The sequence below is a fragment of the Lepidochelys kempii genome, chromosome 1 (assembly GCF_965140265.1).
Source record: "Lepidochelys kempii isolate rLepKem1 chromosome 1, rLepKem1.hap2, whole genome shotgun sequence".
Lineage (NCBI taxonomy): Eukaryota > Metazoa > Chordata > Testudines > Cheloniidae > Lepidochelys > Lepidochelys kempii.
The window spans coordinates 249,374,069-249,401,258 of record NC_133256.1 but is presented as its reverse complement, the minus strand read 5'-3'; the positions used below and the strand labels follow the sequence as shown (position 1 = coordinate 249,401,258).

The window sequence follows — 27,190 nt, the reverse complement described above, 5'->3', positions numbered from 1 at the left end:
TGTGGATGAAGGGAAAGCAGTGGATGTATTGTTTCTTGACTTTAGCAAAGCTTTTGACACGGTCTCCCACAGTATTCTTGTCAGCAAGTTAAAGAAGTATGGGCTGGATGAATGCACTATAAGGTGGGTAGAAAGTTGGCTAGATTGTCGGGCTCAACGGGTAGTGATCAATGGCTCCATGTCTAGATGGCAGCCGGTGTCAAGTGGAGTGTCCCAGGGGTCGGTCCTGGGGCCGGTTTTGTTCAATATCTTCATAAATGATCTGGAGGATGGTGTGGATTGCACTCTCAGCAAATTTGCGGATGATACTAAACTGGGAGGAGTGGTAGATACGCTGGAGGACAGGGATAGGATACAGAGGGACCTAGACAAATTGGAGGTTTGGGCCAAAAGAAATCTGATGAGGTTCAATAAGGATAAGTGCAGGGTCCTGCACTTAGGACGGAAGAACCCAATGCACAGCTACAGACTAGGGACCGAATGGCTAGGCAGCAGTTCTGCGGAAAAGGACCTAGGGGTGACAGTGGACGAGAAGCTGGATATGAGTCAGCAGTGTGCCCTTGTTGCCAAGAAGGCCAATGGCATTTTGGGATGTATAAGTAGGGGCATAGCGAGCAGATCGAGGGACATGATCGTTCCCCTCTATTCGACATTGGTGAGGCCTCATCTGGAGTACTGTGTCCAGTTTTGGGCCCCACACCACAAGAAGGATGTGGATAAATTGGAGAGAGTCCAGCGAAGGGCAACAAAAATGATTAGGGGTCTGGAACACATGACTTATGAGGAGAGGCTGAGGGAACTGGGATTGTTTAGTCTGCAGAAGAGAAGAATGAGGGGGGATTTGATAGCTGCTTTCAGCTACCTGAGAGGTGGTTCCAGAGAGGATGGTTCTAGACTATTCTCAGTGATAGAAGAGGACAGGACAAGGAGTAATGGTCTCAAGTTGCAGTGGGGGAGGTTTAGGTTGGATATTAGGAAAAACTTTTTCACTAGGAGGGTGGTGAAACACTGGAATGCGTTACCTAGGGAGGTGGTAGAATCTCTTTCCTTAGAAGTTTTTAAGGTCAGGCTTGACAAAGCCCTGGCTGGAATGATTTAATTGGGGATTGGTCCTGCTTTGAGCAGGGGGTTGGATTAGATGACCTCCTGAGGTCCCTTCCAACCCTGATATTCTATGATTCTATGATTTCTTTAGATCTCTCTCTCTCTCTCTATATATATAGTACTTGGTGCCTATAAAACACACAAAATAAACCTTTGAGTCGTTGGTAACAGAAACAGCCTTTCTCACTGTTACTTAAGTATCTGTGTCCAGTCCCAACTAAAACTAGTATGGCAGTGTTTTAAAGCTACAGCTATGGGGGGGAAATAATTATCCAGTTGAGTGGGTGGTTTTTTGTTCACACCTTCTAGTTAGACTCTAAATGGAGTCATTCATTGCTGGAGTCAATTGATAATCTGGCAAGCATAGGCCACAAGGAGCTGGTAGGAAGGGGCAGAGCCCATCAGCAGGATTCAGGTCAGTGACTTGATGGGAAGTAATAATGGAGTATAGTATTTGGGAGGATTAGGAAATGGTGCAAAAATGATGATGGGCATTTGTACCTCCTAAGGTAAAATAGTGTAGTAACTTAGCTAAACATGTTCTTTTGGGTAAATGAGTTTATGATGGTGATATATGGTTTAGTTTTTTGTAAATGAGAACTAAAGCACAATGCATTTGTGATGCTGAAATGTTTCCTAACCACTGTGATGCATACATAATAGGTGCCCCAATCATGCTTTTGTTGCTATCGGCTTCAAGCAGGATTTGAAGACAAACTTGATATTGTGGCTGTTAGGGACTAGAAAATAACGTTTTGGTATTCTGAAGCAGTACAGGAGTTCATGTCGGGGGAAGCTTATATGCTCATTATTTCAGTCTTTTCACATAATGCTCTGATATCAGTATGAAACCCCTATCTCTAACCTGTTATGTTTGGCATTCTATATATGATATTTCCAGAGTTGGAAGGGACCTCAGGAGGTCATCTAGTCCAACCCCCTGCTCAAAGCAGGACCAATCCCCAATTTTTGCCCCAGATCCCAAGTGGCCCCCTCAAGGATGGAACTCACAACCCTGGGTTTAGCAGGCCAATGCTCAAACCACTGAGCTATCCCTCCCCCAAATGGTTGAGTCCTGATTAGGCAGGTGGAATTGGATGTGTAATGGCAGATTGTTTATACTCAGTAGGAGGGAAACCATAAAAGCTCACCTAGTGGAGACTGGGACTCAAAACTGCAGAAGGCCCAAGCAAAGTGAGCTTAATGGTAACAAAAGAGACTTAACCCCTAAATATTGGCTTTGTGTGAGAACTGATGACCTACACCAGAACTATTGGTAGTTTGAGCTCAGTTTGGAGATGCAACTCATACCAACAATTGACACTGAGTGCTTTTCTGTCATTTTATGTGCTCAGGTCCCAGTTCAGCAAAGCACTTAGGCGCATACCCAACTCTAAGCATGGAAATAGTTCCCATTGAAATCAATAGGGCTCCTCTCATGCTTAAAGTCAGATATGTACCAAAGTGCTTTGATGACTTGGGGCCTCCATTCCTAATTAACTGACATGAGGTTTGGAACACTTTTTTGACAGGATATGTTACGCATGCTGAACTGAAGATAGTTTTGAAATGTTTAGATATATTGCGTTACCTTTTATTTATTCTAAATTAGGCAAAACTCTTTCTAATGTAATACCCTTAAATATGATTTTAAAAAACAACAACTCCTCCTCTCTTGTAATATACAGTGATGCTGAGCATTCGCAGGAAGAATCCATTCCAGCTCACTGGGACAAATCAGCTTTACCAGAATTGGGATACCAGGTACGGAGCTCTTAAGTTTTTCTGTCTGACCACATACAGCTTTCTTAAAAGGTAGGCTCTTCTTCGAGAGACTCGGCATATTCCCGCTTATGGGATATCGCATCACTGTATGGTGATTTCTGATAGAACTTCTTCTACCGGTATCAGCTAGAGTGTTCTCATGCCCCTCCCCTCGGCGTTGTCACATTCTGAGGGTGAGGCTTTATAAGGGGCAGAGTGCCCTCACCACCTCATTTCCTTCCAACTGCGGGCCTGGACAATGTGAACCTCTTTAGAACCGAAGCTTCTGTTGTGTTAGTGTTAGTGGCCAGTTTAGTGCGTGATCTTATTTGATTCTGTGTTATGGTGGAATTGAGGAAACAAAAGAAGCTGTGATTTAAGAGGTGCGCTTCCTGCTTGGCTGTCTTCATGGCATCTGATGACTGCGTGTGGTGCCTAGAAGAAGAACATTCACCTTTTGGGTGGATCTTAACTCCCAGAGCATGTGAGGATAGGGCGATTCACCTGCATCTCCTTGTCCTGAAAGAAGCCCTCAAGGCCAGACCCTCTGGATCCAATCCCTCCAATCTGAGATCCATAAGGCTAGTCTTGGCACCCGTGGTTCCCAGCAGCAAAAGACTGAAGGGTTCCAAGAAGCCGCATCCTCTGTCGGGGCCGTATCTGGTCCCTGCAGCTCCTGTAAGGCTGTATAGGGCTGGACCGAGGGTCGCATGGTCGGATACCACTGCCCCAGTTCTCATGGAAAGAATGAGCGACAGTTCGGTTACTCTTCCCAGTTCCGTACCTTGTGCCATACTGCTTTCCAGCTGTTTCAGAACTCTGCAACTGCAGGAATGGAGTTGGCTTCAATGTCCACTACCGGTTCCAGGAAGATGAATTTCATCAGTGTGTCATAACTGGAGTCGTCAGTGCCTTCAATTACAGCCGTTGTGACACCAAAGGAAATGAGGCACAAGAGCAAAGCAGCCACTGTTAGCAGTGCTGATTTCTATGCATCAGAGCTGTCTGAATCTGATGGATCAGTCAAAGGTTCTGTGTCCGTGATACTGATAGGGGGGTGCTGTAAAAGTGCTCTAGCTGACGCTGCTAGAAGAAGGTTCTACTGCAAGGCACCATGTGGTGGTGCATTATTTCATGTGTGTGAATATGCAGAGCCATCTTGAGCTCCTGTTACAGGTAACCAACCTTCATTTCAGTGTTGCATGTTCCCTTGTAGATGACCATCCCTTACATGATGTACTTACTATATTAGTAATTGCAATCTTGTGCCTGCTATCACACTGACATGGGGAAAGTGGATCTTTGTACCTGCAAGAGCTTTGCTGAAGACAGCGGGGCTTGATAGGCGTGCAAGGGCTCACTTGTACGTCCCTTATTGCTCAGGGCTTTGGCCTAATCAAGAAGCAGTGACTATATTAACCTAGAGACAACAGCTGGTTAACGTCCCGCAATCAAAGAGGGGAGGCAGACCCACAAGGCTTTTCAGTGCCTTTATTTTATTTTGGTTCTGCTGTCTTCTTTTTCCGTTTGGTTGTGGTCCAAGGGCTCATGCATTCTTGGGCACTAGCACTAAATTCAGCAATACAAGATAGCTTTGGGTGGTGAGGCAAACTTATTTTACTTCTGTTCTCGGGTGGAGCAGGTGAGAGTGCAGCATTTTGTTTTCACCGTAGGGTGTACTGGCAGGCGGTGATAGGCACGTTGTTCCTAAGGCAGGACATTAAAGATGATCTAAAGAGGGGGGGAAGGTTGGGCTTTTTGTTCCTGATTATGAAGCCAAGCAATGGAGAGGAGGAGGTAGTTTCTTAAATTGTGTAGGGGTTTTTGTCTTGCTTTTTAAACATCTATTTAGTAGAGGGAAATTTTTCACATTTCAAAAATTTGAAATAAAAAAGGAAAAATGTTGACAAATGTTTTGTGACTTCCTCCTCCCCCAGCTCTATTTGGCTACTGTGATTGACATATTGGAGAAAGAAAGTTTTTTGTTGAATCTTCAACTCACAATATTCCCCCACTCAACAAACCCTCAACAAATCTTCCAATAAAAGTAGGAAGGCTCAAGCTGATTTCATGGTGTTTCTAAGGTAAAATACAAGCAGGAACCACTCTCCCCCTGACCCACATTCAGGACTTGAGCAGTAATAATGTGGTGGTTTATGATGGCTCTGTAAAAGATAGGAGATTGGTTTATATATATTTTCTTTTACAGCTGATCAAACTTCTCAGCTCGTCTGACGAATACAAGAAGGTCCAGGCTGACTTTCAGCGCACAATGCCCAAAACAGTCATTCAAGAGATTCAGAGAATTCAGAACCCGACTCTTTGGAAAGTGTATCAGTGGTACGTGTAAAATGTTGCTCTGGTATATTTTCATGGTGTTAGTACGTGCTGCTATTGATTATGTTCAGAATCCTGTGTGAGAAGCCAGTATGCAGCCATGTAAACTGCTGCACAGCTGCTTTTTAGAACTTGCTTGACCACTGCTTAGCTGAGATCTGCAGCTGGCTGAGGCAGAACTCAGGCAAGATGGCGGTTACTCGGCTATTCAGAGCCCTCTGTGGGAGTAGCCCATCTCCCTGAGATACTGCTTGCAGATGGGGAGAGGCATTATCTCCCATGAGTAGCATTTCACAAGAACTGAGGTTTGGCAGCCAGTGAAGGAGATCTGCAAGTGCAAATGACAAGAGTGTGACGGGAGGCACTATTTGTCGAGCTGGGCCACCCCTTTGGCCCAGGGCAGGGCTGGTACACCCCATCACCCAGTTGTCGAGTTTCCCTGTTAGATAAGGTAATTGCAGTGTGGTGGGCTCTGGACCCTGGGCAGGGCTGAGCGAGCAAACAGTCAGTAGCCCGTGAGACTCCTGGCTGGGGTAGGCAGTTGCAGGTGGGATTCTGACCCTCTGGGCAGGGCAGAACAGCAATCAGCCTGCAGCCCCTGGGCGGGACAGGACAGAGTCGTAGTCCCTGAGCCTCTGGACTGGGACCGAGAGCAAACAGCAGCCACGCCTACTGGTCTGTGGGGTGTGGTAGGGGACCTCAGTCCCTCCCACTCCACCAGGTTCTGACCCAGGGCCCTATGAAGCTGGGGACTTCCCCGCTAAGGGTTTTGGCATCAGCTTCTACTACATCCCCTGGGTCACTTCCTACCACAAATTGCATCCCAGGCATCTCCTCAGCTGGTGGCGGCTTGGCATCCCCATCAACCTCCACAGTTGGCAAGTTGCCCGCAGCATAATCTGGGTCCATGGGCTCTGCAGCTTGGACCGTCACTGGCCCCTCTGGAGGAGCCTGCAGTACACATCCCTCTTCCTCCACAGCCAGCGCTGACTGAGCTGGGCTGCCTCCTGTTATCTGGCTCTTCCACTTGCAGCATGTGCAGCAGGGGAAAGAGGGCGTGGCCTCCTGGGCCCACAGTGATTGGTCCGTCCCAGTTGGCCCAGTGCAGGGTTGGTACACCCCGTCATACAGAACTTCCACAGTTCTAGTTTAGGGAATTTCTGCAAGTGTTCAGAATGACTTCAAACTCCCCTCTGACTAGGCTTTCCGTCAGTAAGGTGTACATGGGATATTCCACCTCCAACCCCCCCCACAAGATATTTATCCAACTAGCTGGGAAGGAAGACTAATGTTTCTATTCTTGGCTACAGTTAGAGCCTTATAAATTCTTACACAGGTATATTTGAGTACATGGTGCATCTCGCTTCTGTTTCTGTTTAAAGCAGGCCTTTTTAAAAGCATACTTTTGTGCAATTACTCAAATTTAAAAAAGTATTAAAATATTTTGCAAAATCTGAGCACTCTGTAACACTCATCACAAATAATCTGAGTGCCTACCTCATTGGAACCTGTTTGGCTAAAATAATCTGGCTCTGCACTGTGGAATTTTGACGATGCTTTTTATTACAGGCAGAAAGAGCAAATGCTGAAGACTAATGGAGGAAAAGATGTGTGTGAAAGACTCTTATTTCATGGGACCAGTAAAAAGCATATCGATGCCATCTGCCAGCAGAACTTTGACTGGAGAATCTGTGGTCTTCATGGGACAGCTTATGGCAAAGGTAGTTCTCGAGCTTGTGCTCTGCTAACCTTGATTTAGAGAGAACTTTCTCTAGCCCAGCAGTAGTTGGAACTGGAGAATGGCAGAGGGAAGAGGCATTCACCTGAGCTAGGTATTACCTGTATGCTTAAGTGGGTAGTGTTAATGTTAACCACTTCATGTGGCAATGTAACAAACACACTCAGCTGGAGCTCAGGCACTTCTGCAGACCTTGGCCTATGTGCTCCACACAGCCGTGTAAACCCACTTGTTTGTGTGGAAAGAAGAGGGGACAGGAATGCTTCCAGTCAACACGTCACCCACCCAAATTTAAGGTATGAATTTTTAACAGTGAGCGTCATTAATTATTGGAACAACTTCCCTAGGGGTTTGATGGAGTCTCCATCACTGGCAATGTTTAAATCAAGATTGGATGTGTTTTTTCTAAAAGATCTGCTTTAGGAATTATTGTGGGGAAGTTCTATGCCCTATGTCATACGTGAGGTCAGACTAGACCAGAGGTCTGCAAACTGTGGTGGGGGGGGGAGGGGCGCCCCACAAGGGCGGGTGCAGAGTAATGTTTGGGGGGGTGCGTCTGGGTGTGGGCCAGCCCCCACAGGGGGAAGGGGGTGCCAGCCAGCTCTATTCCTGGCTCTGGCAGCCAGCCCCAGCTGGGGTGCCACTCTTGGCCCCCTTACGCCTGTCTGTGTTCCTCCCCCCTGGAGCTGCGGCTTGTCTTCTCTGAACCCCAAGAGGAAGTGGTATTTAGTTGGTCTCTGATGCCATGCAAGTAAACTACACTCTGCTTCAGTATTCCTTCCATCCCTGGAAAATGATACAGTCCCTGCCACTGCCCTGCTTACAGCAAAGGATCCACATATCAAGTGAAACAGAATGGGCTTTAATTTTTTAAACATTTAATCTATCGTTCCAGAGTTTATTCACCCAGTGGTTGCTTATGATGATTAGAACATTTTGGAAGGAAAGATACTTCAATTTCAAGCTTCCAAAAACTTACTATAAGCTTTGTGTGTATGTATGGTGGGATGGGTTTGGGGGCAAATAGCATACTCTCAGAAAGAGAAATTAGAAAATAAAAAAACACTAGTAATATCTAACATGTTTTGTGAAAAATCAAATTGTGGTAATACCTAACGATAAATTATGCTGGAAAGGATGCCTAACACGCATGAAATTATTTACAAATCTCTCACCAGCTTCTGATTGATTCTCTCAGTAAAGATTAGGGTTGTTTTCTCGATGTATTCCAGGAAGCCAGCAATCTTACCAACTTTATCTTTGTCTACTGCAGGAAGCTACTTTGCAAGGGATGCCTCGTACTCTGATAACTATAGCAAGACGGCCTCAAACATCAAGACCATGTTTCTGGCTCGGGTCTTGGTGGGGGACTTTACCCTTGGTAGCTCTTCCTATCTTCGTCCTCCCGCCAAGGACAGCGGAAACAATTTCTATGACAGCTGCGTGAATAGCCTTTCGAATCCGTCTATCTTCGTCATCTTTGAGAAACATCAGATTTATCCTGAGTATCTGATCGAATACATGGACCAGGCGGTGGCAGCTGCTCTGTCAAGGGCTTCACATGCTGCTTATTTTCGGAATTGACTTAACTGAGGAGAGTTTTTTGTGTACATTTTCTACACATGTAGACTCTCTACCCTCTCCTTGTAACAGTAAGCAGGGCTGAGTATCTTAAGAAATTTTAGAAAAGACATAGTATTTTTATGAGTTTCTAAAATCCAGTCTTTATTCCTAAGTTTCTCTAGTACGGCTAACTTGTTTTTCCCATTGTTAGTCTGTTCTGGGGGATTTAATAAATCCAGTAGATGTTCATATCATTCTTGCACTGTGAGATGAAGTAATAGAAAAGCAGGTGGTTGCGATGTCATATGAAATGCTTAAAAAAGGAATTATGTCTTCATTAGTTCTCCCCTAGTGAAGTTAGCTGTGAAACTAGTTTGCCAGGACAGAATCTGCACAAGGCTTCTTGTGGGCAAGCAATTTTTGTAATAGTTCCCTGGGGACTGTTGCACACATGGCCCTCCTGTGGATCACTGCTACCACATCAGGGTGACCTACATCCCTCTGCTTGCCAAGGGTTTCTCCTCCTCATACCTCAGGCCTGCTAAGCCCCAAATGTGGGTTACAAAAAAAATAACGCAGGAAGCTTTAAATCTGTGAAGTTACATGAGTTTGACTCAGGCTTTGTGGTGATTTGGTTGGAACAGCGGCAAGCTTAGGTGTGTAAGATGGGACACCGGAGCAGTTGCTGTGTGTTCTTTCTCCTCTCCAGCAGAACTGCTTCAGGCAAAAGATCTAAGAACTTCTCTTTTTCTTACGCTTTTCTCTTTTAGACTTGCCTGTAGGATTGATGTTTTTCTGACATGGTGTGAGAGATGTGGCAGCTACAGCTTTCTGTTCTTATCTGTTCCTAGTTGTCAGAGGTGGTATATAGATACACATTTGCATTTTTTTTAAAAGCATGATTCTTCTTTAAGAATCAGTGTGGGGATCATGTTTATTGTCTCTGTAGCTCCAGGTTAAAAGAGTTTTTACAAGGCTGTTTTTCCTTGTTGTCAGCCCTGCAAACTCAGCTTGGGGATCTAAGCATTGAGTGAGGTTCTTTCCTCCTCCTCCTCCATCAATGCCAGTAATGAAGGTTCCATAGGTCATGTCGTTTGCCTTCAGTGACATCTGTGCAAACCCACTATATTCTGTGGGGGCTATACAGGTTTAAGTGATTGGTCCTGTAATTGGAATATAGAAAACAATTCTGTTGATGTATCCGAAAGGATAGAATCTAGTTCGCTATTTATCTTGGCTCTGTTCATTCCTGTATGTTAACAAGAGTCAAAAGCAATCAAAACTCTGACACTGAAATCAGCTTTCTAGTTCTTATAGATGCAAGGAACAGATAGACTGAGTAAATGTGCCATTTCACGTACAGTAGTTGCATTTCAGAATAGAACTGCACTTCTGAGCTTTCCTCGCTTCTGGGAAGCTTTCCCCTTCCACCTGTTAACTAACGTGTGAATGAAAAGTTAAGCCTAGATTTTTAATACGTTCCCTTCCAGGGTGTATTTCTGGGCAGGGTAAAGCTCTGTCCAAAAGCCTGCTGCAATATGGGAGAGCAGAAGAAACTTCAAAATCCTAATAATGCCTCTGATTATCACTAGTTACTTACACTGCCTGGATCTCTTCTGACTTCTCTACCTATCTTCTGGTAAAGATTGGAAGCAAGTGCTAAAGCTGGAAGCATAGCAAGGACTGATTTAAAGGTTGCCCATCCTTGAACGTCAATAAGACTGTCCATATGTACACAAAATAAACTATAGTGCCTAATGCCCTGCTGTGAACAGCTGAGCTACTTAGTTATGTAATGACGCTGCTGCAACTAACACATGAATGCTTTAACTAGAGAGCTGTGACAATTCTGGATGAACCACTAAAGCTTTCACTGTCCGTACATGTTTGTCCTGGTAGGGGAGGGTATAATATGACTTTTATTGGTACCTTGAAACATAAGCAGCTGTATATTTCTCATTTACAATCATGATATTGGTGACTGAAGCTTAACATTTGCGTTGCTTGGAGAGAGGAGACTACTACTCAGGATCCTCGCTCTCCTTTGTAATGGCTGGGAATGGTGGGCTTACAGCAGCTGTCTTTCAGTTACAGTGAACGTATTGGCTAGTCATATATTCTAAGTGCCTATGAGGAACAAATGTCTAACTGGAAGCAATCGGTAGCCCTATTTCTCGATGTTTTTAATGTTTGAAATTGAATCTTCTTCTTCCCAGCTGTATGTATGCTACCTTCTGTGGCAATATGCATGGCTCCTCTTTTTTAATACAAATTAAAATATTTTGAACCGAAAACTGATTAAGGTTTGAGTCAAATAGTGGCCTCTTTGTATCCTCTAACCCTCTTTAATGTTTCTACCTAGGTGGATCCTTGTTTCTTACTGTGGTAAGTAGCAACAAAAGATTCACACTGAATGTCTTTCATGCAAAGCAGAGCAGTTTTTATTGTAAGTTTTCAAAGGCTGAGGAAGCTTCTCCCTCCACCCTGGGGAAAAACAGGCTTTGTTGCTTTTTTCATCTTGGGTACTGCAAATAGCAGCATGAATTGCACTTTTGGGTTCTAGTGAACTTTCATGTTCAAGTTCTTACAAACTAAGGGAGTCTGTAGTGTTCTCTGTTTACAGTGCAGTTGGAAATCATTGGCTTTTAAAAAAAGGTACCTCGTATGAAACCTAAATTATATGCAAACTTATGTTGACTGTCTCAAGCGATAGCCATAGCTCTTGAGTGTCTGGAACATGCGTGAGTGGTGTTCTAGAGTGGGATAATAGAGAGGTTGGGTTACATGGATTTCTGCCACCAGCCCTGTCCTGTGAAGGCATATGGAGGGTGGGCTGAAAGGAAAACTGGCTTGACAGTAATGCAGTCTGCAGCACAGTAGGGTACCTCAGCATTTTATGACCAACCTGTTGTCTATACTATGGAAACTGAGTCTACCAGTTGACTTAGTATTTCAGGCTTGCAGTGATATTCAGCTTCTGCCTTGATTTATAGGGCTTTGATAACAGCCATATCTTAGCAGTAAGCGAAGAATCATGTGGGGAGTGACAGGAGAGGCGTGAGCATTTTATCTTATGTTATTGCCAAGTCTGATACCTGCAGCCAGGGCCTGATCTGAGGGCTGAGTGGAGGCCAGGTCTGTTTATACATGAGAGGGAGGCAGCTCTGTCTGTGTGGTGTAGAGTTTTGTGAATATTTGGATTAGAAGGGGGGACTTTTAAGAAAAGATTTCCAGAGGAGGCGGTCAAACTCTCACGCAAGGCAGGACCTAGAAGCATGGACACATGGCCACCTTAAGGAGAGGACATCAGCAATCGTGAAAGTGGAGGTAACGGGAGACCTCTGTGGCTCAAGTTAAAGTACTTTATTTTGGGAGGAAGGTCAGGGAAATTTGGAGGTTAGTCAGCTGTTAGGGGGTAGTTAATTAACCATTGGATCAGTGCATGTCATAGAAAATGAACAGTAAATAGGTCAGGCCTCTTGTTCAAAAGTGCCTTGAATGATTTCCAGATGCCTTCTCCACTTTTAAGTGAGTATTGCTGTGGGAGTCAGCTCAGTTTTAAAGATAACTAACAATTGAGGAAATCCTGCGAACTGCTTGAATAGAGGTGGCAAACTGCAGCTAGGCAGAGAGCAAGCATCTCTGAGATCCAACTTGATGTCTGTCTAAAAAAAATTAGCTTGTTTCCTGTTGCCTGCTGCATAACTTTCCTCAATAACAAGGGATGAGAGATTCAGCTTTATGAGTTGACCTCTAACCCTTCCAATACAGGTGCTATTATTAAGGCCCAGGGAACAATAAATATATGCTAAACAAATCAGCATCTATGGTAAAGTTCAGGTGGAAATTCCATTTTACTCATAGAATAGAAAGCAGAAAATGTATATAAAATATTTATTTTGTGAAGTGACTTTCTACTATGCTGCAGAATTTTCCTTAAAATTTCACATGTAATCCAGAGTAAGAGTAATTCCCCCTCCTAAAAAGTGCTTTGTGAACTACTACGTTGGCAAGGTTCTCTATCCCAATACAGTTATATAAAAATACACTTTTAAAGTGACAGCTTTTAGCATTGATTGCAAAATGTGAATTCCCTGAAGATGTTTCATTGTTAGTCTTTGCTTTCTGTCATCTGTCTGCAAGTGACTAGGACCTGTTCTAAAGTAGTCTCATGTAATTTTAAAACAAACCTGCAGCCTATCAGATGTGTTAATCTAGTCCTCGAGCTTCAACCGGAGACCGGGGTCGAGGTCTTGCCCCGCTCCATGCATGATGTGGCTCCACGCGGCTCCTGGAAGCAGTGGTATGTCCCCACTCTGGCTCCTACCTGTAGGGGCAGCCAGGGGGCTCCACACGCTGCTCCTGTCCCAAGTGCTGCCCCCACAGCTCCTATTGGCCAGGAACCACTGCCAAGGGAAGCTGTGGGTGTGGTGCCTGCGGACAGGGCAGCACGCAGAGCCGCCTGGCTGCGCCTCCCTGTTGGAGCCAGAGCGGTGGACATGCCGCTGCTTCCTGAAGCTGCTTGAGGTAAGCGCTGCTCGGAGCCTGCTCCCTGACCACCTCCTGCACTCCAGCCCTGATTCCCCCTCCCACCCTCCAAGCTCCTCATCCCCAGCCAGAACCCGCACCCCAACTTCATGAGCATTCATGGGCCACCGTCCAAAACGTTTGCCTACCCCTGCTCTAGCAGCATGGGAAGCCCCTGCCTCCTGAAGTTCTATCTGCTTCCACAGCAGCAGCTGGGGGGCTTCTCTGTTGTGGCACCGTGAGGAAAAGTTCCAAACTACTTCAAATTTCTAACAAATCAGCTCAACAACATGTCCAATTCCAGTTATGTCCCAGCAACGGGTGCACCTGCAGGCTTTGGCAGCCAAGAAGCTGTTTCTCTGCTTCTCCTCCTCTTATCGTGTGTCTTGATAGGAAGCTCAGCTTTAGGGGCAGGCTGCTGTTTTCCCCTCATCCCCTTTTCCAGAAAAGTGGCAGACGGGATTGGAAAAGCTGCCTTGAGGGAATGACAGCTTCCTGTATCTCATCTCTGTGAGGAGAGGGAGCAACATCAGAAGGGCAGCTTGCAGTGTCGTTTATTATCCCTTTTCAGACCCTCAGGGCATAGTTTGATGGCAAAGATGAGTTCATCTCCCCACCCTGTTTCATCAGTTATGATGCAGAACTCTACAAGGACAGCGGTGGAGTGAGGCTCATTAAGTGCTGTTGTATAACGAAGTTAGGGGTTGGCAGGCCAGCAACTACCATTTAAAAGGAAGCAGTGGGGTGCAGGACTCTTCATTTGTCCTGAGGCATCCTCTCTTCCTCTTAACCTTCTGGTTGCCATACTAGTCCAAAGCCACTGACTGCCTCCAAGCAGAATTAACAAAACGGTGGCTAACTTTCAGATTCAGAATTCTGGCTTAACCTGCACCTGTGGGGAAAACTGGCTACCTCAAAATGGACAAGTCACTACAGTTGGCACTTACTTCCTTTGCAATCAGCCCTGTATTCAGGGATGGGCAAGCTGGTATTAACATAGTAGCTGAAAAGTCTTGCAAGACAGTCACTGTATTGTTAGTTAAGCCACGAACCTGCATTGGAGTGGCAATATACATGTCAGTTATAAGTTTCTGACTACTCAAGTCCCTTCAGTGATGCCTGTTTCCATGCCTTAGAACCCCATGCACCATATCAGTTATGCTGATCTGTTTTCTTACAATAATTTTTAAATTCCAGTGGACATGTTGTGGTAGCTCCAATTCCTTGGATAAATAGGGCAATAAATAGACTTTGAGGGTTTAGGCTCTAAAGTGTGTGTTTTAAAATGAAGAAAGGGAGGACCTGCAGGTTGGGGGGAGGAGGGGAAGCAGGAGAACACTGTTGGAAGAGAACTGGGAGGCTGACTTTCTGATGGAGATCGCCAGAACACAGTAAAGGACAAACACTTTTTTTCTTTAAGACAAATGGATGGGAAAAACCTTTAATGAGACTACCCTATACTATTCCAGTTTACAGGTATAATTTAGAATCACAACCACAAATAATATACTATTGAAAAAATTGAGGCAAAATTGTGTATAGCGGTGCATGCTGCACCTTTTTAGATTACACCATTAATTCAACAGCTCATTTCATAGGCACATTGAGTCATTTAAACTCCAGCATGGCAAGGCCGGAGTATGGATGGAGCATTAACTCTCAGGCCTATAATCCACAGTTACTATGCTAGAACTCAAGCGAGAAGAAAATCTCATCACAGAACTAAACACAAGCCTTGGTAAGGAAGATGAGAGCATGACTTTTAAAAGTGTGGTCACAATGACCAGCAAGAGGTGAAAGCAGCATGCGCCAATCCCACCACTCTCAACGTGCCACATGCAAGCAAGAAACTGTAGATGGGAATCATGGAGCAGCAGCAGTCTTCTAATCGAGCGCCTTTACTCGATATGATTTGTACCGCAGCTGCAAAGAAATATATTGCAGCTGGTTTTGTGTGTGCCATGCACAAGTGCTGGTGTTTCCTGTAGCATAGCTTTAGGAAAGAAGTGTGACTGGTTGGGCTGAGGCCCACAGAGCACCAGGCTGGCTCTCCCGCCCTCCCTCCCAACTAGCAACCGATGTTCTTTTTTTTAAAGGGTAGTCTGAAGTTACGTTTTATCAAAAGCTCACTGGGCTTTTTTAAAGTACTCATGAGTGCTCAGCTGGCTGGAACGTCAGGAAAATTTAATTTCACAGTGGAGGAAATAACCTATTTTTGGCAAAATGAATAAACTTCACCAACCTCCTCCTTTCTTCTTGTTCATGATCTCAGCCTGCAGTGGAAACTAAAGTAGGGCCCTATGTTTAAAAAAAATAATATACATCTCCCCTGAACACTTGGAAGGCTGCCTCTTACCACCCCACTCTCCAACTGAGACCTACCTTCTTCAGTGGATAGAACTTCCTCTAGTGATCCGTAATGTCCTCGGTGCTGCTACTCTGCCTGGGAAGGGACCAGTGCCCACATCCTCAAAGGTGTTTAGGCTCGTTGACTTCCATTGAAATCAGTGGCATATCTCTGAGGATCTGGGCCACAGTTCCTTGAGGCTTAAGAAGCAGTAGAGGCTGCTGGGAATTCTAAACATGCTGCAGCTGTAATGGTCAGTGTCTTAGTGTGAAGGATGCTCAGTGACACTCCACTAGCCCACATAGGACCCAGGGGCCTGCAACAGGGACACACACAAAAACTTGGGCCTATGACAACTTTCTTCCTTTTTCTTAATTTTCCACCTAGGGTTGGGTATGGAGTAAACTCTCTGCTTCTATCTAGGTATCATGCAGCCCCCAAAACTGTACTTTGAGCCACTGCTGGGGTGGGCCAGGATGCAGCAGAAGAGACCGTTTGCTCCATGTGTGCAAATATGGAAAAATTCCAAACATGGAAAAATTTGCTTTTAGCTACTGCAGATGCTGTGGGCAAACGGTCCTGAAGAATCAAATAAGTGCTGTTGTGACTGTGAAGACATGCAGGCAGCCGCTGGGCCTAGCATTCACCCACATTCTTTCCCTATGTGGGTTGAGTGAGGCACAAGTTGGTGAAGTGACTTGCTGCTCGGTCGCCTAATGAGTTAGTGTAGCTATTGGAACTGATTTTCCTGGCTCCCAATCCTTGACTTTAAGCACTAGTGCATGCAGCCTCCTTCATTTCCTCTGCTAAAGTATAGTGCCAACTGAAATGCATAGAAAGGAAAAGTGTCATGCCATGCTGGGAAAACTCCTGCTGTGCCACCATCTTCAGGTCAACCCTAAAATTCCCCGAGTTCTCCTAAACACTTCAAACTTGTATATTCCAAGGTTCTCTAAATACTATTCGGTAACAGACAAAACTTAATAGCAGTCTACAACATTTTTTGGTCTGGTCCTGTTTATAGGATCTTAAGTGCTGTACAGACATTTACCATTATTTTAAAATCCATTGTAACAAAAGTTAGAGGATAATACGAGCACATTTCATCCAAATGTCTCAGAGTGCTTTACAAAAGGTGAGTAAGCATTATCTTCATTTGACATGAGGTTAGGCTGTCTGCTCAAGATCAGTCAACTGCAGGGTTTGGAGTAGGATCCAGGTGTCCTGATTCCTAGTCCTTGCTGTTACCACCACACATGTTGGCTTTCAGAGTTTGAGACTCAGATTTAAAGGTCTGTTAAAACGTGTTAGCTAACAAGTGATTGTTCAACATCTTATAAAAATCTACCGAAGGTGAGGAGTGCAGACTGCTAAGATTGGAGCCTGGACAAACTCCCATGTAGATAAGTAAAATGAAGTGGGCCCTGTTACGACCACTAAGGCTGATGAAAAGTGGTAGGCTTTTTCAGAGACTATTCATAGTCATGGGCTTGGGTAAAACCTTCCAAAGTACTTAAGTCCCATTTTCAAAAGTGACTTAAGAGCCTGAGTCTCATTGAAAATCAGCAGGATTTTGGCCCACCCATTTAAAGTCCAATTGACTTTCAATGAGATTTAGGCTCCCAAGTCACTTAAGTACTTTTGAAAATGGTACCCCCCAATCTATCAGCGAGCCACTGAACAATGGATCACCTCCTTGGAGGCTTTCAGAATGGGGTTTTTGCTCTATCGAGGTACTATCTTAACATAGACTCCGTTTTTTGGTGCTAATGACGATACAGATGTCAACTGCAAAGGAATCTGAAAAAGAGAAAATAAATTACATATTTTATACGCTTACTCTCTTTCACACAGTGTATGGCGCGGTGCATACGTGTAAAAGCTTCACAAGTACAAACTGATGTTTTCAGTTTCCTTTATGAGATTAACTCATACAGACGTCATGGAAGTTGTAAAGTGTCCATTTTATAGCCAGTTGTTGGCAGTATAATGGTAAAAATAATTAATTTTTTTTTTTAGGTTAGGCAGTGGATGCTCAGGTATCTTACAAATCTAAATAAAATAAACTGCCATAAGCTCTGGAGCTGCTAAATATACAGTAGGTACAAAAACAGAAGTACCAACGTACTCTGATAAACACACTGGTGTAAATTGACATAGACTATTTACGCCAGCAGAGGATCTGGGCTGTAGGCTCTATGGCTTATAGAAGTTTGTTTTATTTACTAAATGACAAATCCAGTTATATTTTGATTAAAGTAATGTGATTCAGCACTGCTGCCACTTTTATTATACGCATATGCCTGTTAGTTTTTTTGCATGACTGTACTATGACACATCACCGGCCACCTATAGAACAGTCTGTCAGTTCCCAAGAGAGTTGACAGGTGTCGTCCATAAGTTTCCACATATACAAACCTGGGTCTCGGGACTGGTTTCAAATTTGAACTTCTGCAAGATCCGCAGCAGGGTCATCTTTATCTCCAGCAAAGCCATCCTCATGCCAATGCAGCTGCGAGGTCCTGCTCCAAATGGGAGGTATGTGAAGGGATGCTGCTGTAGTTTGGCCTCTGCTGTGAACCTGCAAGGTGGGCAAATTGGAAACCAGCTCAAGAAACGGTTTTCATACTGATGTGATTTTTCTGCTCACATCTTGAGAAAGCTGGATTTAAATTGGTCTCAGTAAACCATTCTCAAGGGGACCGTTAGCAAATTCTGCTCTAAACTAAAACGTCCTTTGTCAATGAGTAGTTCTCCCGGCAGGACAAACAGACTTTTTGTCATTTTAAAAAGGATGTCTTTAATGAACTGCCCTCACTAAACACTCATTATCTGAGGAAACTACGGAACACTAATTCGGGCGTTATAGCAACCCAGACCCTATGCATAAACTAACGGCGAAATTACTGCCTGCATATGCCAAGAGCAAACTAATGAACTCTGATCTAGAATGAGCAAGAATGCTGCCCCTGCATTGCAAAAGCAATGTAAATTGGTAGAGCCTGCCTGGGATTCTCTTCAGGATGGACGATGAGAAAAACAGGAATATGAAAGCAGGGATCTGATTGGCTGGGGAAGAAGGCTCTTATTGCACAGATGTATCCCACTGTTTTATGTGTGCTCCATCCATAGAGGAAGTAGGGGATTTAGGTTTTTAGCTCAAACTGAAGGCATGCATGCTCTTAATTCTGGAGGTGCCCAGCTCAATTACTAGTGAGGACTAAGGTGGCAGTCATCCAGAAGAGGCCAGGGTAGCTAATTCTTTCAAAATACCTAATAAAAACATTAGAAATACACATTAGAAAAAAGGCACAATTTTTTAACAGCAAGGCAGAGTAACCTTTGGAACAAACTACCAAGGGATGTGGTGGAAACTCTATCCCTTGCAGCCTTACCTTCCAGAAAAGCAGCCAGTCTGGATTTGGAGTTTTAGCCAGACCAGGGATTGGGCTCAGTGCACCCAGCAATCCATCTGAAATCTAGGGCCTTCTGCCCTTCAAAGCTATGAACACTCTAGAAAAGCAACAACATGTCAAGAGGTGCCATTGTACTAGATATCTGCTCTTACTGGGCTAGGCCCTCCCTTACCGTAGGGAGCCAAGGGCTGATGCGCCAGTACAGAACTGCCCTAATGCCAGCTGAGCCATCCACATACCTTTAAGGGCACTTGTGCTGGGAGGGGGGCAATGAGCCTCCCCTCCACGTGCACCTCGCGAGTGCAAGGACCAGCCAGAGTTGCAGCTCCTGCCCTGGGGTCTGGAAAGGCCCCAGAGAGAGGCAATGAACACAGCAGGACTTAAATACGATGAGAGCTTTTGAAGGCTATTTCAAGACTGAGATTACCTCGCCTGGAAAGGAAAAAATCATCATGTGCGGGTTGTATTAATGGTAGCACCTAAAGGCCTCAAAGAGAGAGTGGGACCCCAGAGAGTGTCTTAAGAACTGTACAAACATATAGTGAGAGACACCTCCTGCCTCAGGACTTGGTCGAGGTATTCAGCATTATGGCATGCGTAGTGAAAAAATGTGTCTCCCCATTTTGGTATGTCCCAAAATACAAGAACAATGGGACTAAAGGTCAGTAAACTTACAGATAACCAATTCTTCTTCATGCAACATAATCAATCTGAGGATGGTTCACCAACAGAAGGCCAGAGAGAAAAATACCGGGGATGATTTTTTTTTTTTTTTTTAAAGAGAAAGATGCCTAATCTTATGACCGCTAACAATACTGGCAAACTATGCAAGCTAAGGTGAGTCTATGGGTAATTGTACCTCCTGCTTCAGGAAGAGGTGAAGAAAGACATTTGCCTCGGCTTCACCACGCACAGCACTGCACATCTGGTCAAGTGCATTATAGTTCCCATCCCCCAAACACTTTCCTTTAAAGCACTGCTTACTGAACACTTCCAGAAGCTGGAGTAGATGATGAGGTCCAGTGGTCAACAGAAGACCCAGACATGACATCTGTCACTAGAAAGATCATTGCCAGACCTCTCATCTGAACCTGAGAATACAATACAAATGCTCCTTTCTCCTAAAAAGAGGTTTAATGGGCAGCAGGTTTAAAACAAAAGAAAGTATTTCTTCACACAATCCACAGTCAACCTGTGGAACTCTTTGCCAGAGGATGCTGTGAAGGCCAAAACTATAACAGGGTTCAAAAAAGAACTAAATAAATTCATGGAAGATAGGTCCATCAATGGCTATTAGTCAGCAAAGGCATGGGATGGTGTCCCTAGCCTCTTTTTGCCAGAAGCTGGGAATGGGTGACAAGGGATGGATCACTTGATGATCACCTGTTCTGTTCATTCCATCTGGAACACCTGGCATTGGCCAGTGTCGGAAGACAGGATACTGGGCTGGATGGACCTTTGGTGTGACCCAGTATGGCCATTCTTATGTTCTGACCCTGGTGCTGCCCCTCTTTATGGGCTAAGACAGAGAAAACAGACAACTAGTATACAGGATGGACTGTTCCAAGAGGATTCCTCTTTACAAACCCACTTACATGTGTAGTTACATTAGTCCTTCAGAGCTATTCTTAGAAAGTCTGCATCACACCCAGTGTGTTTGAGAGGCTAGCATTTTGTACTAGAACTTTCACAAGATGGCAACTTGAGATGCAGGTCTTATCAGCAGTGTCCACTAAGCAAACCTGTGCTTCTACATAGTATTGGATCTGCAATAATTCCAAGAACACTTTTTGTCTGCTAACCTCTGCAGCTGCAGGATAGTCTCTTCTCCATGCAGTTGTTATACAAACAGAACTCCGTTAAGACCCAGTTTGAAAGTGAGAAAAGCTTTACATGAAAGTCTGTCCTGCAAGCAGAATGAAGAACTTGGACCCTATCCTGCTCCCACTGAAGACAAAACTCCCACTGGCTTCAGGTACAGGAGTAAGCCCCTAGCAGCACACCCAGACTGTTCCAGGATCTCAGACAGAAAGGCTGCTCTGAAACAGCCATGCACTGGAGGAGAATTCTGGGTAATTACATGCAAATGAATACAATGGGTAGCCTATTTTTATTCCGAATTTCTATATCCAGGAGTGGCCAAAGTAGCAGCATTTGACCAGGGACAGGTTATACCCATGCCAGGTGAGCAACCACAGACATGGCATTGGTTCCTATTTAAGACTCATCTACCAGTAGCCAACTACTTTGGTGGAGGTGATGCTGGATACGGTGTCTACCTGCTCCACGTTAACAGCTGATTGCTGGGGCTGTGTTGGGTTCAGGAATTATGCAGCAAAGGGGGTTGCCTGGTGTATTCATTTGAATATCCATATACTGAATGCATTTCTAGTGCATGGGATTGGCATCCTGGGAACAAACTGCTTACACACAGAGCACTCTTTTTTTATTAGCCACACAGGAAACAGCAGTTAAGGCAGGACTTTGTTCTAAATGGTCTAAATAAGGACAATGGTACAAGAGATGTTGAGCAGTATCCCACATACCTCTCAGGGACGAATTTCTCAGGTTCTGGCCAGAGCTCAGGGTTATAATGTAGAGGTCCAACTGCAATTTCTATTATGGCGCCAGCTGGAATACGCTGTCCCATCACTACGCAGTCCTTTGATGTCTCCCGAGTGAACCTGCAATAGTTAAATGTCACCGACCCCAGATGAGTAAGTAGAAAAGTACAAAGGCAGGGTGTTGAAAGCAGCCATTGAATAAGTCATCTGTGTTGGTTTTACAATGATTGGGGAAGCAAGATGGTGATCACTGGTAGATAAGCAGAACAGCAGTTGCTTGCCGCACAAAGGGCATCTTCACCATAAAAATAGAGAGCATGGACTTTTCAGGGAACCGCAAATGAAATATGGATCCTTGCAGCACGAGACTAGGAGTTAGAATTCATCCCAAATTGGTAACTGTTGCTGCTAGATGAGGCTCTGGTAGCGCTATTATTAAGGTTGCCTGACATGTCCCATTATTAGACCGTTTTCCTTTGCTTATAACTTTGTCAAACCTTCCATTTGGACTCTGATTTCCCATGCCAGGCGTCTGCCTCAAGCTGAAATGTTTGAAAATTTCAGCCAAAATAGTTCCGTTGTTTCTGAGAACGAGGCTAAGGGGAAAATGTATCGTTTTGCCCATATTAAAAAATTCTGGAGACATTTTCTTTGGGAAGTGCTAGCATCTCCATGCTCTTGAGCAGGGACTGACATTTGGGAGAGGTTGTCCTTTGTATCAGGGATGTACTGTTGCTGTCTTTGTGAAAATTTGGCCAAGTTATAAGCCTCTGAAAAATTGCAGTTTGCATATGCTCAGTAGAGACTTGCTAGAGTTTAAGAGCTAAAGATCTCCAAAGATTGTCTGCACTGGGCATGCTACAGCCCAGGCCTGAGCAGGACTTTTTCTGCAATTGTAGCTCTGCGCTGCTGCAGGCTAGCTCCAGACACTGTAATTGAGAACAGGGAGCACGTCTCTCTGGTGCTTTCAATGCCCCCCTGTTGTACTCAGGCAATGAGGGGGAGGAAGCATCCTGATTTGAAAGCAGAGGGGATAAAAACTAGACCAGGGGAAGGGATGCAAAGGTGAGGGGAGCAAATTGAGACAAGGAGCCTGGAGGGGTGGGGATGACTGGTACTGGAGGTTGGTGGACAGGAAAGAGGGCGATGGAAACTTGAACTAGGGGTAGAGAGATAGGGACTGGGAACTGGCTGGGAAAGCAGACTGGTACTGGCAGCAAAATGGGGAAGACAGATCAAATGAAGATTTAGGGACAGAGCTTGGGACTGGCTGTGCAAGGAGCCTGGGAATCAGTGGGTTGAAGGGGACAGATCTGATGAGGAGCCAAGATGTGGGGGAAAGAGACTGGGATAAGGAGCTGGTGATGGGACAATGGGACTGGACAAGGATCCTGAGAACACAGACTGAGAACCAGTGGGGATGGCAAATGTGGTTGAAGGGAGAGGGTAGGAATTGGAGGCCAAGGGGGGGCGGTCAGAGACCGAGCAGATGAGGAGGTAGTGAACTGGTACTGGCTGGGCAAGAAGACTGGGGACTAGGAGATGGGAAGCATGGGGGGAAGTGGGAATGACTGGGCAAGGAGACTGGAAGGGTGGGGTGGTGGGCGAGTGGGATCGGGACTCTCCAGGGGAAAACTATGATTGGTCGGGCAAGGAGAGTGGGATTTGGATAAGAAACCTGAACTGGCTAGGTAAGGAGAATGGAATTGGGATGAGGAGTCAGGAATGGGGAAGAGAGAGGACTGGGGAGGGAACAGGGCAGAAGGGATCAAGTTTTGGGGGAAATGGGCAGAATAGTCTGTCCCCACGAGAACACACTGCCCTCCAGAGCTTGGGATGGAGCCGAAGATTCCCATTCTGAGCCTCACCATTTCTCTGTTGTCAGCAAAAATCTATGAAACCAACCGGCAAAGTGTCTCACTCTGATCCACAGACAGAATGGCAACCTACTACTGCTATCAACCATTTACTCAGCTCAGGAGGCAGAGGTCTGAGCAGCGGATAGGGTTGCCAACCCTCCCGGTTTTGCCAGGAGTCTCCTGGAATCAGGCCCTATCTCCCAGAGGCTACTGAAGCCAAACCAGGAGATTTTAGGTGCTAAAAGTCCAGTGGCGCAGCAGGGCTAAGGCAGGTTCCCTGCCTACCCTAGCCCCACGCTGCTCCCAGTGGGGGCAGGGGCCTCTGTGCACCCCGAGCACCGACTTCACAGCTCCCAGGGGCCCCAGGGACTTGTTAGCCACTTCTGGGAGCAGTGCAGGGCCAGGGCAGGCAGCCACCCTTAGCCCTGCTGCACCGCTGACCACGAGCCATCCCAGGTAAGCGCCTCCCAGCTGGAGCCTGCACCCCGCACCCTCTCCTGCACCCCAACCCCCTGCCCCAGGCTTAGGCCAGAGCCCCCTCCCACACTCCGAACCCCTTGGGCCCCATCCCAGAGCCTGCACCCCCTCCCGCACCCCAACCCCCTGCCCTAGCCCGGTGAAAGTGAGGGGGTGGGGGAAGGTGAGCAACAGAGGGAGGGGGGATAGAATGAGTGGGGTGGGGCCTCAGAGAAGGGGTGGGGCAGGGGGGTAAGGGTGTTTGGGTTTGTGTGATTAGACAGTTGGCAACCCTAGCAGGGGATCCAAAGGTTCCAGCAATGCTGATGGCCCATGTGGGTATCAGTATGATGCTACATTATGGAATGTCTAGGTTTTCTTTTTCAGTTTGCTTTTTTATAAACATAGGAAATTACTCACAGAAAAAATTAATGGTGCAAAATCAGAAGTCAGGAAATCCAGCATTAAGGTGCCTGTGCAACCTTAATTCTGCCTCCTTATGCATATGAATTATGATATAGCCTATAGGGGCTGGGACTAGGGGTGTGGAGGGTGCTGCTGCACCCCCTGACTTCAAGTGGTTTCCATCATATTCAGGGTTTACAGTTTGGTTCAATGGCTCTTAGCACCCCCACTATACAAATTGTTCCAACGCCCATGATACAGCCTTACATTAATGACGCCATAGTACTTTTGTCACAGGTCCCTCGCCCTCATTCACTGCACAGGATGGACCTTCTCTGGAAATGAATTGGGGTTGTGTGAAGGAGGCTGTTCTCTGTAGGATGCCTCCTTCATTTGTTGCAGTAGCTAGAAGATGTGTAGTGAATGAGACAAAGGATTGCAGGAAGAGAAAGGATGATCTTATGGGTAAGGCAGTTGAATGATGCTCTGGAGAACTGGCTTCTCTCCCTGCCTCTGCCACAGAGTTCCTTCCTGATTCCGGACAAGTCCCGTATACCAAACTTTTCAGAGTTGGTCACTAATTGCTGTGTTCCTTATTTTCTGGGTCCCCAACCTGATACCCTGGGGTCTGATGTCCAGAAGTGCTGAGCGCTCAGCTGTGATGGCAGTCAATAGGAGCTGGGCTTGGACACAAAGTGCTGTGTAATTCTAAGCATGCTGAAAAATCACGTGCTAGGCCCTTTCACTCAGGCATCCCAAATTAATGGACACTTTTGAGCTTAATCTATTTATGTTTCAGCTCCCCATCTGGAAAATGGAGACAGTACCACTCCCTCACCTCACAGGGGTGTGCGAACATAAATTAATTAATGTCTGTGACTCTCTCAGCTCTGTAGTGATGAGCTCACAGAAAAACCCACGAGGGAATTAATAATTCTGTTTTCAGAGCACAGTTTGAATAGTGTGCAGTAAATGAGACCTGGGGCCACACACTGAACAATGCAGATGAAAGAAAAGATTGAATAGCTGCTCACTAAGTGAGCACTGTCCATCCTGTGCACCAAATGAGGCGGGGTCCTGTGGAAAAAATAGCCATGTGGTCATGTCAGTAGAGACTATCATAATGCATACACGTAAGGGGGCCAGATTAAAGGTTAGCTTTATTCTGTCATTTCCTAACTTCTGAGAGCTTGACTTTGCAACCCTTCATAATGTTCTTTTAAGGGAGGTTTTTATGAGTAATTTCATGTTTCTATTACCATAGCAACTAGAGGCCCCAGCTCCTATTGTGCATTGTTATCTCCTGATGGCTGTTTGGTATCCTACATGTTAAATTAGTTTGATGGTCTCCTCTCATTAGCCACTGAAAATCACAGAAACTGCTACCAGAACTGGCTCCCTTCTTAGAGAGAAAGGATGGTCTTTTAGTTAAAGCGCTAGCCTAGCACTAGAGATCTGGGTTTAATTCCCGGTTTTGTTACAAACTTCTTGCATGACCTTGCACAAGACACTTAGGTGCTTTAGAAATTTTTACCCTAAGTGACTTAGATGCCTAAATCCAATTGAATTTCAAGCAATAAAAGATGAAGGGTAAAAAATTCAAAAGCACCTAGGTGCCTAAATCACGTGTGAAAATGAGACTTAGGTGCTTTTGAAAAATTTATCCTTCATCTTTCAGTGCCTCAATTTCCCAACTGTAAAATGGGGATAATACTTCTTTTCTCTCATCCTTCGTCTGTTTTGTCCACTTAGTGTGTAGGCTTTTCAAATTAAAGACTCTTTCTTACTATATGTGTGAATGGTTTCAAGCAAAATAGGGCCCTGATCTTGATTGGGGCCTGTAAGTGGTACAGTAATACAAATAATAATATATGAACAGTCTCAGCAGAAACCAAAGACTGCATGAACCCTGGAGGCCAAACTGTTATCTCATCCCTAAAAAGTGCTTCCTCCAGATCTGCAGTGACCTCATGACTGGGGTACTATGTATGATTACTGGTGCCTGCCCTGTACCTATTTAGTGAATAAATAGAAGATTTCAGTCTCTAGGACTGCCACTTTGGCACTATTCACAGCATAATGTTCTCACTCACACAAAATTAAATAAAAATAGATAACTATGAACCAAAGCCTGGAGAAAAATATTGACAAGTCCTCCCTTTTGCTGAAAAGTGAATAGGATGTTGGTGAAAGGTACTGGACCACCAGCTCTGCAGAGTGAAGTTCTCTATTTATTCAGATTGTTTTTAAATATCTCTCACTCATGGTAGTAAAATTATTTTGTTTGCTATTGAATTTTCACTATTTCTTTAAAAAGGAAAGGAGGACTTGTGGCACCTTAGAGACTAACAAATTTATTTGAGCATAAGCTTTCGTGAGCTGCAGCTCACTTCATCGGATGGATTCAGAAGTGAGCTGTAGCTCACGAAAGCTTATGTTCAAATACATTTGTTAGTCGCTAAGGTGCCACAAGTACTCCTTTTCTTTTTGCGGATACAGACTAACATGGCTGCTACTCTGAAACCTGTCACTATTTCTTTGTATTCTGGAATACAGCACTATTCTTGTCTTATGTATCTGGCATCTTTGCAATGCACTGGGCCTTAGATAGAGATCAGGAACAACCACAAATGACATCAATGGAAGCTTCAAAATAACTTCCTTCTCTTCTAATTCTGTTTCCCATCTGACAAACATTGATTGTTTCCCAGTGTTTCAGACAGAGTTGAAATTCAAATGTCCCTGATGCTTAACAGGCACAGGAACTTCCATTTATATACCATGGATTTCAGAGTAAAATGTTGTCGTTTATGAGCAAGCATAATTAACCCTTATAACCCTGTGCAACTCCACAGAAAATCTTGGAAGATCCTGCCCTCAGGTCTTGGGGGTAAGTAAAAGAGGGGTTAATTTTCAGCTATTTTATTTTAAGGTACTTGTTACCATAGAGTGGGATTTTCCAAAGTGCTCAGCATTGGCCTAACTCTACTCCTACTGAAATCAAGGGGAGCTCTACCATTGACTTTAATAGAAACAGAGTTAGGTTAATGCTGGTTTGCTTTTGGAAATCCCACCCCGAGACCTGAGATTTGTGTTCTGTTACAGTTTTG

General features: G+C 45.0%; 2 protein-coding genes across 6 annotated transcripts in view; one reads left to right on the top strand and one right to left on the bottom strand.

Annotated features, from left to right (window-relative positions):
- Positions 1 to 10,804, top strand: part of PARP12 (poly(ADP-ribose) polymerase family member 12) — a 31,259-nt gene extending 20,455 nt beyond the window's left edge. Inside the window, exons 9-12 of the mRNA XM_073323012.1 lie at positions 2,793 to 2,868; positions 5,078 to 5,208; positions 6,775 to 6,926; positions 8,217 to 10,804. Coding sequence (XP_073179113.1) covers positions 2,793 to 2,868; positions 5,078 to 5,208; positions 6,775 to 6,926; positions 8,217 to 8,527 — 670 coding nt within the window. The 3' untranslated portion in view covers positions 8,528 to 10,804. The remainder of the gene's footprint in view (positions 1 to 2,792; positions 2,869 to 5,077; positions 5,209 to 6,774; positions 6,927 to 8,216) is intronic.
- Positions 10,805 to 14,428: 3,624 nt separating this feature from the next.
- TBXAS1 (thromboxane A synthase 1) overlaps positions 14,429 to 27,190 on the bottom strand; it is a 316,405-nt gene continuing 303,643 nt past the window's right edge. For 4 of the 5 annotated variants that reach the window (XM_073323035.1, XM_073323050.1, XM_073323042.1 and 1 more), the window contains 3 exons: positions 21,343 to 21,480; positions 17,799 to 17,961; positions 14,429 to 17,180 (listed from right to left, as the gene is read on the bottom strand). In XM_073323035.1, coding sequence (XP_073179136.1) covers positions 17,106 to 17,180; positions 17,799 to 17,961; positions 21,343 to 21,480 — 376 coding nt within the window. In that variant the 3' untranslated portion in view covers positions 14,429 to 17,105. The remainder of the gene's footprint in view (positions 17,181 to 17,798; positions 17,962 to 21,342; positions 21,481 to 27,190) is intronic. The other variant, XM_073323058.1, reaches the window with a different exon arrangement.